Source organism: Nematolebias whitei, chromosome 11, assembly GCF_014905685.2.
Source record: "Nematolebias whitei isolate Nwh7 chromosome 11, NemWhi1, whole genome shotgun sequence".
Classification (NCBI taxonomy): domain Eukaryota; kingdom Metazoa; phylum Chordata; class Actinopteri; order Cyprinodontiformes; family Rivulidae; genus Nematolebias; species Nematolebias whitei.
In genome coordinates, this window is record NC_056508.1 from 4974015 (window position 1) to 4985507 (window position 11493).

General features: G+C 41.5%; 2 protein-coding genes across 3 annotated transcripts in view; both read right to left on the reverse strand.

The window, feature by feature from the left end:
• Positions 1–11493, reverse strand: part of ccnt1 (cyclin T1) — a 43482-nt gene that overhangs the window by 3994 nt on the left and 27995 nt on the right. The window lies entirely within an intron of this gene.
• Positions 1551–8695, reverse strand: kansl2 (KAT8 regulatory NSL complex subunit 2). Of its 2 annotated transcripts, none has more exons than XM_037684641.1 (6): positions 8418–8695; positions 8115–8287; positions 6182–6296; positions 5826–5989; positions 5574–5737; positions 1551–1712 (listed from the first exon to the last, which is right to left on the reverse strand). In XM_037684641.1, exons 1-6 carry the CDS (start codon positions 8666–8668, stop codon positions 1590–1592), a joined length of 990 nt encoding a protein of 329 aa, XP_037540569.1. In that variant the 5' UTR covers positions 8669–8695; the 3' UTR covers positions 1551–1589. The 2 variants fall into 2 exon arrangements, with proteins under 2 accessions (XP_037540569.1, XP_037540570.1); XM_037684642.1 differs by having other exon boundaries at positions 5574–5719; positions 8418–8675.

The following is an 11493-nucleotide window of genomic DNA, read 5'->3' on the forward strand; positions in this document are numbered from 1 at the left end:
ATGTTGAAATGTCTAGGAATTCAGATTTTTTTGTATCTAAAAAAGTTAAGTCAGGTCCTCTGGACAAATAAAAAAAAAAACTTGTTGAAACTTTTGTCTTTAATCCAAAAAACTAAGTTCAGTCTGAGGAGTTGCAACAAGCTCAGTTTCAAATAGCCTCTTCTCATAGTGGATCAACCAGTTTGTTGTTAACATCCAGAACTAGCTGTTAACATAAGGAAGACCTGCAGCCTAACAACCCCTAACAATGGTTTCTTTTCACAAAGATGGCTTCCTTTACTCCTCTCTCAAACCATAGTTCCTCTCTATCAAGGATGTGCACATCTTCATCCCTGAAAGTGACTGCTGGCCTGCAGATGAGTGTAAACTGCCGAGTCTTGGCCTGAAGATGTTGCTCTTCTGTGCTGGGCCAAAGAGCAACATCATCAGGCCAGGAGAACTCTGTGGTTTACACTCATCTGCAGGCCAGCAGTCACTTTCAGGGATGAAGATGTGCTCATCCTTGATAGAGAAGTGTTGGTTTGAGAGAGGAGTAAAGGAAGCCATCTTTGTGATGAGAACTCATCCATCATTAAACAGGGACAGAGGCCTCTGTGTCCAACTGTAGCCCTCTTACAATGCTGTTATTGCTGGTATCTCTCAGCCCCCTGTGAATAGCAAACAGCCTAGAGCACTAACGATCCATTGTTAGGCTGATGATGGTCCTCCTTTATCATGTTAACAGCTAGTTCTGGATGTCAGCAACAAACTGGTTGATCCACTATGAAAAGAGACTATTTGAAACTAAGTTTGTTGCAGCTTCTCAAACTGACAGTCTTTTGGATTAAAGACTAAACGTTTCAACAAGTTGTTTTTTTTTTTAATCTGTCCAGAGGACCTGACTTAACTTTTTTAGAATTTCTACCTGGATTATTGAGGATATTTTGTGTATACCCTTCATTACTCCAATAAATTATCTGAATATTAAAATCCTTGTATTACAATATTTTATTTAAACTTTATTTTACCAGGTAAAGTTCCGTTGAGATTAAGACCTTTTTTTTTGTTATATGAATAGCCAATACATATAAATAGTCAATAAGTGAAAACTCAGTTAGACGTGTGCAAACAACATGCATTCAAAGTGCGCTCAATTGAACTCAGTCTTGGTGGTTTGCGTTAATCAGGTGGTGGTGGCCTGGGATGGTATCAAAATTCCCGGCCTGGATTATTGTCCCAGTCCGCCCCTGCTACCATGTATGCCAGTATCAGTACATAACTTATAAAAATAACACAGCTTTAAATAATTTGGGGTTCAGGTTTAAGGTAATCAGAAAAACATTGTTCCTTCTAACTGAGGTGATAAGTCCCTCTTTAAGTCTGGGGAAACAAATCAACAGACCACAAGAAGGCGTTTATTTAGGCTCATTTAAAAACTAACAGCTACTGCACGCTGTAGCTTTTGATCAAGAGCCAAGGCTGAGAGAAAAGACTAGGAGATAAAATCAGCAGAAACTAAAAGTAAACTTTAAGAAGTGCTCATATCCGGTTTTATCAACTCATCTGGGACTACAAATTTGAAAACGGATCAACGTAAATGAAACAAAACCTCAAGTTAAACAATGTTCAAGGATACGTGAGACACAGTGTCGAGCCATTGGCAGGCAGGGATTGGTACATCTGGTGTCCTCCACAAAAGCGATGCAGTTTTCATTCACTGTTCTTGAGTGAAGCTGCAACAGAACCAGAACAAAAACATACACAATATTTGAAGAAAAGGTATCAGTGACACAAAAGGGGCTGTTAGCAACGCCAGTACAGCTTCTATTTGAAAACTATATTTTGCAACATTCAAAACTTTCAACACAATATACACAACAAAAGTAGGATCTACCTCAATTTCGTACAAAAAAAGAACATTAGGTGCCACAAGACATGAAAAAAGTTGTGTTAAAATGTGAATCAGAGTGTGTCCATGTTCTTGTTCAGGACCAGATGCAAACTGAACCAGTACGATGAAGTCTTCGGCCAACAGTTCAACAGATCAACACTAATAATAAAATATGCAACTAGTAAACATTTTATATTTAGGTGGCCTATCAACTGGGCCACCTTAATGCATGGGTTTACCCGGGCTGGATATGCCAGAAATTACCAATCAATCAATCAACCTTATTTCTATAGCATGTTTTAAAAACCGCAGGTGTAGCTGAAGTGCTGTACAATAGGACAAAACTAGATTGACAATAAAAACATACACACACCAGGTTCACAGCAGGGGTGTTTTAAGGTGCCATGCAAGACAAGATCATGGTGTGTTAAAAACCAAAGAACAAAAGTGTGTTTTTAAAAGAGATTTAAAAACAGGAAGAGAGGTCTGTCTGACACTCAAAGGTAAACTGTTCCACATCTTGGGAGTGTTAGTAAATTATCTAGACTGGACCTGGGGTTTTTTGATCTGCTCAGAAACGGGATTATAATGAAATTATGACCCGGTTCTGACTGGGTTAATTGGAACCAGCAACTATAAAAAGAGTCTCCCAGGGATTCAATATCCGTCAAGGAAAGAGTTTTCTTTTGCTTGTTACATCACGTAGAAAGGCTTTTGAAGCACCGTCTCATTTTTCCTTACACTTCAAACCACATAAGATCCGTTAAGATCACACTTAGTCACTCCCCCTCATACACGTGACAGGTTGAGCTCTCCTTCTGCGAAGGAGGAGTCTAGGGCCTATAAATCTGTAATGCCATGGGACATCGGCCCCTTCCAGTTTCTGATCTCCGTGTCGTAGAGCGGAGAGGCCAGCGCTGTAAACTGTAACCTTTTCCTGCCTTGATTTTAATACAATTGGAAAAACTGAATTCACGTTTCCTAGATTTATTGTTAGTGTGAGTGCCACTTCTGAGGGAGGTCTGAGCCGGGGGAGCAGCGTGGGCTTGAGGCGGGTCCTGGGTTCAAGAGGAGGCCTAAGGCCCACCGGCTAGCAACAGCTAGCTGCAGTGAACCGTGACCCGCATCCATCTCTCGTTCTAACTAGGGCTGAGTACCGAACCGAGGTTCTTTTATGGCACCAACCGAACTGCACCGGTCGGTGTATGTATTGAAACGTCACTCTTCTTTCGGTGTCAAGTTTCGGTATTGGCTGTAACGTGTCACGTGGTTTCAGCATGCAGGCAGGTAAAACACCAGACATATGACAAACAGACTACACCCAGATTACACCCAGAGCTGTATAGAGCTGCTGTACCTAATCTATGTATAATTATGTCTATGGTGCTAGTGACACCCACAGACGGGTTCACGTGTGCAGCGCGTGTTGTCGAACGGCTTCGACAACACGCGCTGCAGAAAGTTGCTCCATGATTTTCTGCGAGGAGAGAAGGGTTCATTAGCCTCCCCCCTCCTCCTCTCAGCATTAAAGTCAGCCTGTGAGAGCCTGAACATCCTGATTCATCATCTCCACGACCGGACTCTTCATCAAAGAACTCCAAGGACGTCTCTGTGAGTTTCAGCTGGTGAGTTTACGTTTAACGTAACTGCAGCTTAACACGTACATCGTGGTGAAATAAATTATGATCCATGTAACGCTAACTTTAACATGTTAGTGTGTAAATTTATTTTATCTAAGTAGCTAGCTAAACTCAGAAGCTAACTAAAGATTGACAGTAACATAAATCTTAGCTTTTAAAACTGCTCATCCATCCAGTCAGCTGCTTAAACAGTTCACTAATGTTCACTGTTTATGTTAATGTTCTCCTCACAGGAGGTTCTGACCCTGATGTGAGGAGGACAAAAGAAAAGCGAGGTGGGGGGGCCACAGGACAATCAGACTTTGTTGTTAAAAGTTTGCTGCTTTTTCTATAGTGGAGCTGCATGTTGGAGGTAAATTAAACTGTAAAGGATTTTGTTGAGGGCAGCACGGTGGCGCAACTGGTAGAGCTGCTGCCTCTCAGTGAGCAGGTCCTTGGTTCAAACCCCGGTCCAGGGGCCTTTCTGGGTGGAGTTTGCATGTTCTCTCCATGCATGCGTGGGTTTTCTCCGGGTACTCCGGTTTCCTCCCACAGACCAAAAACATGCATGTTAGGCTGATTGGTAACTCTAAATTGTCCCTAGGTGTGAGTGAGAGAGTGCATGGTTGTTTGCCTCTATGTGTCCCTGCGATGGACTTGCGACCCGTCCAGGGTGTACCCCGCCGCTCGCACAGTGATTGCTGGACATGGGCACCGGCGACCCCTGTGACCCAAAATGGAACAAACGGGTAAAGAAAATGGATGGATAGATTTTGTTGACCAGTTAAACTTTTATCTCTCAGCCTAGATAATGTTTTTTGATCAATAATAACACAACCATGTTATTGTTGATGTTTTGTTCTCATGTCAATTAGGGAGATGATCAGAGCCCTAAACCCCAGAGAACCACAGAGAAGATTCAGGCAGAGACACAGAGGTGCAGAAGTCTGCATCATCCCTACCTCAGTGAATCCAGTGACCTGCTGGTGGGATGTGAGGGACAATATGTCAAACTGACAACCAGGTATCTGTGTGTGCAACAATCATCATCTACAGCCTCAGAGTGAACATGTTCTACTGCTGGAGACACCATCAGCCAGGAGCAGCTGGTTTGTGTCCAGAGAAAACAGACATGATGTTTCTGAATAAAAACTGTTCAGTGAAAAGGTCCTCAGTGTAGCAGTGACCATTAGACACTGACGTGTCACTGGTTTGTAACTGGTCTTTTGAACTGGAAATTATTTGTTTGTTTCTATGAAAGAAAACTGCTTGGAATAGAAAAATACCAAAGTTAAAAAATAAACTCACAATTTGTACTGTAATGTGTAACGTAATTTTATTCTTGTTAGAATTAATATTAATTACAAAATTGGTACCGAAACAAGAACCGTCCAGGAACCGACACCGAAGTGAAGGAACCGACACCGGTACCGATTTTTTTAGAAAGGTACCCAGCCCTAGTTCTAACAGCTGCAACAACAGCAACAGCTCTGTCACCTCTGAGCTTCAGCCTAGTTTTAGGGACTGTCAGCAGCAACCGATCAGCTGACCTTAGGGATCTGGGTGGACAGTTAGGCTGAAGCAGCTCAGATAGATATGGTGAGGCAAGGTTGTTCAAGTATTTAAAGACAAATAGCAAAGGCTTAAAATGAATTCTGTAGCGCACAGGGAGCCAAAGAAGGGACGCCAGGATGGGAGTGATATGCTCGCGCCCACGAGCCTGAGTTAACAGGCGAGCAGCAGAGTTCTGCACAAGCTGTAGACGGGCAGGTCTGGCTCATGCCTACATGCAGTGCATACAGTAGTCAAGACGAGCTGTGATAAAAACAGATTAATTTCTCCAAGTCGGGTCCAAATCAAAGTTGGAAAGTGCACAGTCCTCACTAATCTGCATGTGAGCCATATTCCATCCTAATTAAACCGTTCCTTCTGGGTGATTAACTTTTTGTTGGTGAGCTTTAATTATAATTTAATTTAGATGTGCTTGATTTCTTTTTAGCCTCAAGAGTAGGGACATCCTTTTTTGCTTTTCAAAAACGAGCCTTTTCCAGCCAGTTTAAAGTGCTCTGAGCTTGTGTTAATACCTGAGGGGCTCCTTCTGTCACAGCCTGCCTTCTCTCCCTGAGCTGGCGATGCAGAAGGGCTTCTACACCATACCGGCGACGATATCGACGCAGAGCTTTGAGCTTCTTCAGGTTCTCCCTCTCCTTCATGGAAAGACCTTCGAGCCCTGTCAACAGACTGCTTCCTGTCATAAACAAATACAAATAAACAAAAAGTGCAACAAGGAGAAGCTGCTTCTACGACAACAGAACAACAATTCTTCATATACTTACCTAAAGTCTCGTGCTCCATTTTACGATTATGAAGGTATCTGCGTTTTTTCTCCTTGAGCAGGTGCTGAAGGCGTTTGAACTGGTCAATGTAAAGAGACTGGAGTCTAATGAGCTTTTCTCGAGTAATCAACGCCACTTCCTCTGCTGTGTAAACTCCTGCATGTCTGCAAAGAAAAAACAAAGCATCACTAAAAGTTTAAAAAGTGCAAGCCAAGCTTATGCTTCTGTTTTATTTAATTAGATTGTATTTATTTTGACACTTCAAATATAAAATTTCTCAATAAACAGTGAGTTGTTGTTGACAAAGCAATGCGTCAAAGACGACTGACTGCTGCAGGCTGAACATTGTAGCTTACTTCAGTGGATCTTCATGGTCACTATCAACGCTGTCAGCCTCGCTGTCAGGATCTCCTCTCCAGGTCTGGTCCAGGACCAGGGGTCCCTGTTCCTCTTCACTTAGACTTTCTTCATCTGCCATAAAGTAGAGGGCGGCTTAAATATGTAATATGTCAAATTATGTTTCAAAACGATTTATCAGTCAATATTTCACTAAATTTAATGAAGTCTTCTCAGTTGAGAACTTAAAACAGAACTGAGTGACCTTAGGGTTGAACACTTGGCTATTAGGGGTGTAACGGTACACGTGGGTGTACCGAACCGTTTCGGTATGGCATGTTCGGCCCATGTGCGTACTGTTTCGGTTATTTTTTTCACTCATTAAATTTTATTAACGAGAGATTATGCGCCGTGGAACAAAAGTTCCTATGCGTGTTTCAGCACGGTGCTATTATCTTGCAGCACACGTAGCATTAGCAGCCTAGCATGTTGCTGCGGTCTCCTGTTTGGGAACATTATGACTTTCTTGTTAAAAGACAAGTGCAAACACAACGATTTGTGTCGACGTTGTTTCACAGAGATTGGATCTGCAGCAGCAACACGTCGAACTTGTTAACGCTCTTGAAACGACATCATCCGAACATGAATGTCTCTTCTACAGAATAACAGCTTGATTGGTGCAAAGACCGATAACAGCAGCATTTAAACAACCTTCATCAGGTAATTCAGATAGGTCCAGAGCAATAAGACATGCTGTAGGAGTTTTGAAAGCTATGGATCTACGTACGTATTCTGTTGTTGCCACTGTGCTTGCTCAGGATGGGAGACTGCAACGAAGCCAAGATTCATCTTGTCTGCTGGATTCCTTAGATAGAGAACTTTACTAATTGGCTTTTATGTGAATGTTTCTGTAAAGTTCCTTGAGACAACTTTGTTATTGAGCCCCACTACGACATCCATCACGTCAACACTTCAGCCAAAAAGTTTTAGCAGCACTTTATGAAAAAGCTAAAACTGATATTGTCAACAAGCCCTGGACCAGATTAAAGCCCTGATGATGATGATGACAGAGATTCAACCACCTCATAACAACTGTTCAAGAAGAGGTATTGTTTTTTTTTTATTATTATCTACTTAACTTTTTTTTTATTATTATAATCTTATGAACTCTTTTTTTTTTTTTTACCTATTTGTGTTTTATTCCCAGTCTAGGACAGAGACAGCAGCTGAGTCTTCCTCCTCTTCAGGGAAGTCCACCAGAGATCACCTCCAGCTAAGAAGTGTGTGATGAGTGAACTGAACTTTTCCAGGGACCTGTTCCACCTGTGGGAGCAGCTCCAAGAGGCTGTGACTAATAATGAGGCCAAATGCAGCCACACTGAAAACGATCAAAGCTCTACCTCTTTATTCCTGCTACTGTTGCTAGTGAGAGGTTTCCTCCACCGCTGGAGATGTTCAGAGATATTCACTGCAACTAGATCTGTGATTTTAGGAGAAAATGTGGACAAGTTGGTCTTTTTGACCAAAAACTTAAACTTGACTAGTTAAGATTGTAAACTGTCTGTTGCTGCTTATTGTTCTGGTTCTGACTCTTGTTGTATTTATTAAGATTTTTATTATTCTTAGTATAGTTTATTTATTGTAAAGAGTGTTGTTTATTTAAAATATCATCCAAATGGGTCACTTTTATTTATTTTTATACAAACGTATTGTTTACTTGACATCTTTTCAAAATAAATGTTTTGTAAGTCTTCACTGTCTTTTTTTGTACCAAAAATGAACCGAGCCGAGCCCTGCTTTAAATCGAACTGAAATGTGATTTAGCGTACCGTTACACCTCTATCCACTTGTGTTGCTGTCTTTTAACCAGGTCTTCATTGTAAATGAGAAGTTGTTCTCAACTTACTTACCTGTTAAAATGTATTATACAAAAATCAAAGCAAGGCTTTTTACCTAGAATGCGGCTGGTTTCAGAGCGTCCTCCATCTAGGTTATGAGTCTCTGCACGGTGGTGACAGCTTAGCTGTGATAACAAAGCCTCTGGGGATGGACCAGAAGAAGCCTTTCTCATCTGAGCTTGCAAAGCCATGGCGTTCTTGCGAGCATGTTCTGCACAGAAAGTCACTCTGCAAGACAAAAATTGGGATTTTTGTGAGATAATGTTTCCAAATGGGGCTACAATGAACAAAGCTGAGGTTTAACTTGTGCAAAGCTTGATTTTGTTAAAAGCTGATGAAGACATGACCTTATACCTACCCATCTTTTCTCTCTGCTTTAGGAGCAGCATTGGGGCAGCGCTTGCCATTCTTGACAGAAACGTAGCTACACTGCTTGTAGGGGGCATTCTTGTCCTCCAGAATGTGTTTAATGCAGAACTCTAGGCCTTCCAGACGGGGCTGAGAACATGGTCGCAGAGTAAAGGAGCAAGACTGGGGCTCCTGAGGTCGACAGGTCTGGGTCACCCGGTTACGACTTGAGGGCAGGACATGTATTCGAATTCTGTTCATCTCAAACCTATAATAATAATAATAACATTATTATTAATGGTAACACTTTTTACGTTAACATTTTATGAAAAAGACATGGCTGTCGAGACACCTGTGTATTTTTTACAGGTATGAAAGAGTAGGGTTTAGTGCAATACTAAAGTACTTGGAACACTAAGTCTGTGAATCCTAAATAAACAGCAGTTATTACAAAGGTATAATCAACTAAACATGTGCAGTAACGATGTAATGATGTCAAATCTAGGGCTGTTGCAGAAGTAGCAAGGACCAAAATCACTGATTAAGTAAATTAGTCAGCAGACAATTTTTATGAACTTTTATTTTATTAATTAAACGTTACAACAGCTTCTCTTTACGGCACCAGTATGTGCTGCATAAATCAGTCAAGTTCCAGTTTGTACTGTCCAAACTAGTTTCACTTTCAAAATCTCATGCAGAGAAAACAGTCACGGCTTTAACGTTGTTTAACGAGCTTGGTTAAGTTTTCAAAGCTGACAAGTAGGGCTGCAACAACGAATCGATAAAATCGATAAAAATCAATGATTAAAAGTGTTGGCAATGAATTTCATTATCGATTCGTTGTGTTGCGTGATTATGCGTCTTTCACGGCGCTGCCGTTTTGTTCACCTGCAGTGTATTGTCAATATTGGCTGACTGAATAAAGTTTGAAAGAAAAAAAAACTCTGCAGCACGAGTTGAACAGAGCGAGGGGGAGGAGGAAGCAGAGCAGAGGCTGTTTTCAAAGGAAATTAAGTAAATTTTACAAATGACTGACGCAGAGAAAACAGTTCGACTCAAGTCCTCCAAAGAGTGGGAGAACTTCACAAAGATAAAAAAATGAGAAACATGCAGCTTTGAAAAGTGACGACACGGGAGAACCACGGAGATAAACGTAAACATGTCGGAGTCACGAGGAGGAGGAAGGAGCTGAACAGCTGATACAACTTGTCATGTGTTGCAGGTGAGTCTCTACAATATTCAACATTTATTCTGTTTCAAGAGAGAAAACGTAACGTCAGTCTCTCTGCAGCTGAAGCTGCTGCTTGTTCTCTGATTAATGACGGTGATAAAGAACGTGTATTTAATTTAATTGGTACAATCAGTGTTTAAATGTGATTTATAAATAAATCTAACACAAAGATAATAATTTAATGATTAAGCTTCAACTTTTAATTTGCTGGCAGTCTGAAGATACTGCAGGTATGGCAGGATGAATTGCATTTAAACATGAATTAAAGTAATTTATTACATCTACTCAAATGTGTGTAATTAAGTATATTGTGTGTGAGTGTGTTTAATTGCTCTTTGGGCTATTTATTTGCCTGAACGCAACACTGTAAGTGAAACAAGGCATTTCTTGAGTTGCTGTAATTAATGCTATAAAACATATTTACTCTCTCATTCCAGAAAACAACAACAAACAACAACATCCTTCATGATGGACAGACATCATGGACACCACAGCAGCAGCTGTCTTCACTGAAAACATCCTTAAATGATCGTCCCCGACATGTAGGGTTGAGTACCAAACTGAGGTTCTTAAATGGCACCGACCGAACTGCACCGCTCGGTGTATGGATTGAAACGTCACTCTTTTTTCTGTGTCAAGTTTCAGTATTGGCTGTAACTTGTCACATGGTTTCATCATGCAGGCAGGTAAAACACCAGACGTATGACAAACAGACTACGTGTTTACACCCAGAGCTGTATAGAGCTGCTGCACCTAATCTATGAATAATGTATGTCTACGGTGCTGGTGACGCCCACAGACAGGGTTCACATGTGCAGTGTGTGTTGTCGAACGGCTTCGACAACACACGAGCAGAAAGTTGCTCTGTGTTTTTCTGCAAAAAGACAAGACGGACAGCAGCCTCTCCTCCTCCTCTCAGCGTGAGTCAGTCTGTGAGTGTTAAACGGAGTCAATCAACATCTCCACGGCCGGACGGGCTTCATCAAAGAACTCCAAGGACGGCTCTGTGTCTGTGTTTCAGCTGGTGAGTTTACGTTTGCTAACGTTACTGCAGCTTAAAGCCTCCAGTATAATCCCGCGTACGTACGTTCACGCGTACGTACATGTGTACTGTACGCAGAGGGTTGAGACTTCAGACTCCAGTGTCCACCCCGAGCAGCTGCAGAGCAGCTTCACAGACAAGGGGCGTTTACTTTCGTCACAAATTGAGGTCGCCGACTGGTCATTTGCTGACACGCCTACTGGATTGATTGACAGGTCGGAAAAAAGGGAAAAAAAGAAAAAAAAACTGAGCACTGGCAGCCTCAGCTGCAGCGGTGTTCTGTGTTTATATGTTGTTAATAAAAAGATATGAAAAATTAAAAAAACAGGGAGAGCTGGATCTGCGCAGCCCACACATCAGACCAGCCCACCAAGAAATCTCCAGACCCTCCCGCAGCCACGCTGGACCTGAGTCTAAACTGCTCGTGACAAATTCCTTCACTTCTCACCATTCCAATTATTGCATCAACGGAGGAGGAAGAGATCACTTGCAAAAAAAAAAAAAAAAAAAAAAGAAAAGGCCAGATCGGGGATGAAGAAGGGGAATTTAATACAAACTGGATTCCAAAAAAGTTGGGACACTAAACAAATTGTGAATAAAAACTGAATGCAATGATGTGGAGGTGCCAACATCTAATATTTTATTCTGAATAGAACACAAATCACAGATCAAAGGTTTAAACTGAGAGAATGAATCATTTTAAGGGAAAAATCTGTTGTTTCCAAATTTCATGGCGTCAACAAATCCCAAAAAAGTTGGGACAAGTCCATTTTTACCACTGTGTGGCATCCCCCCTTCTTCTTACAACACTCA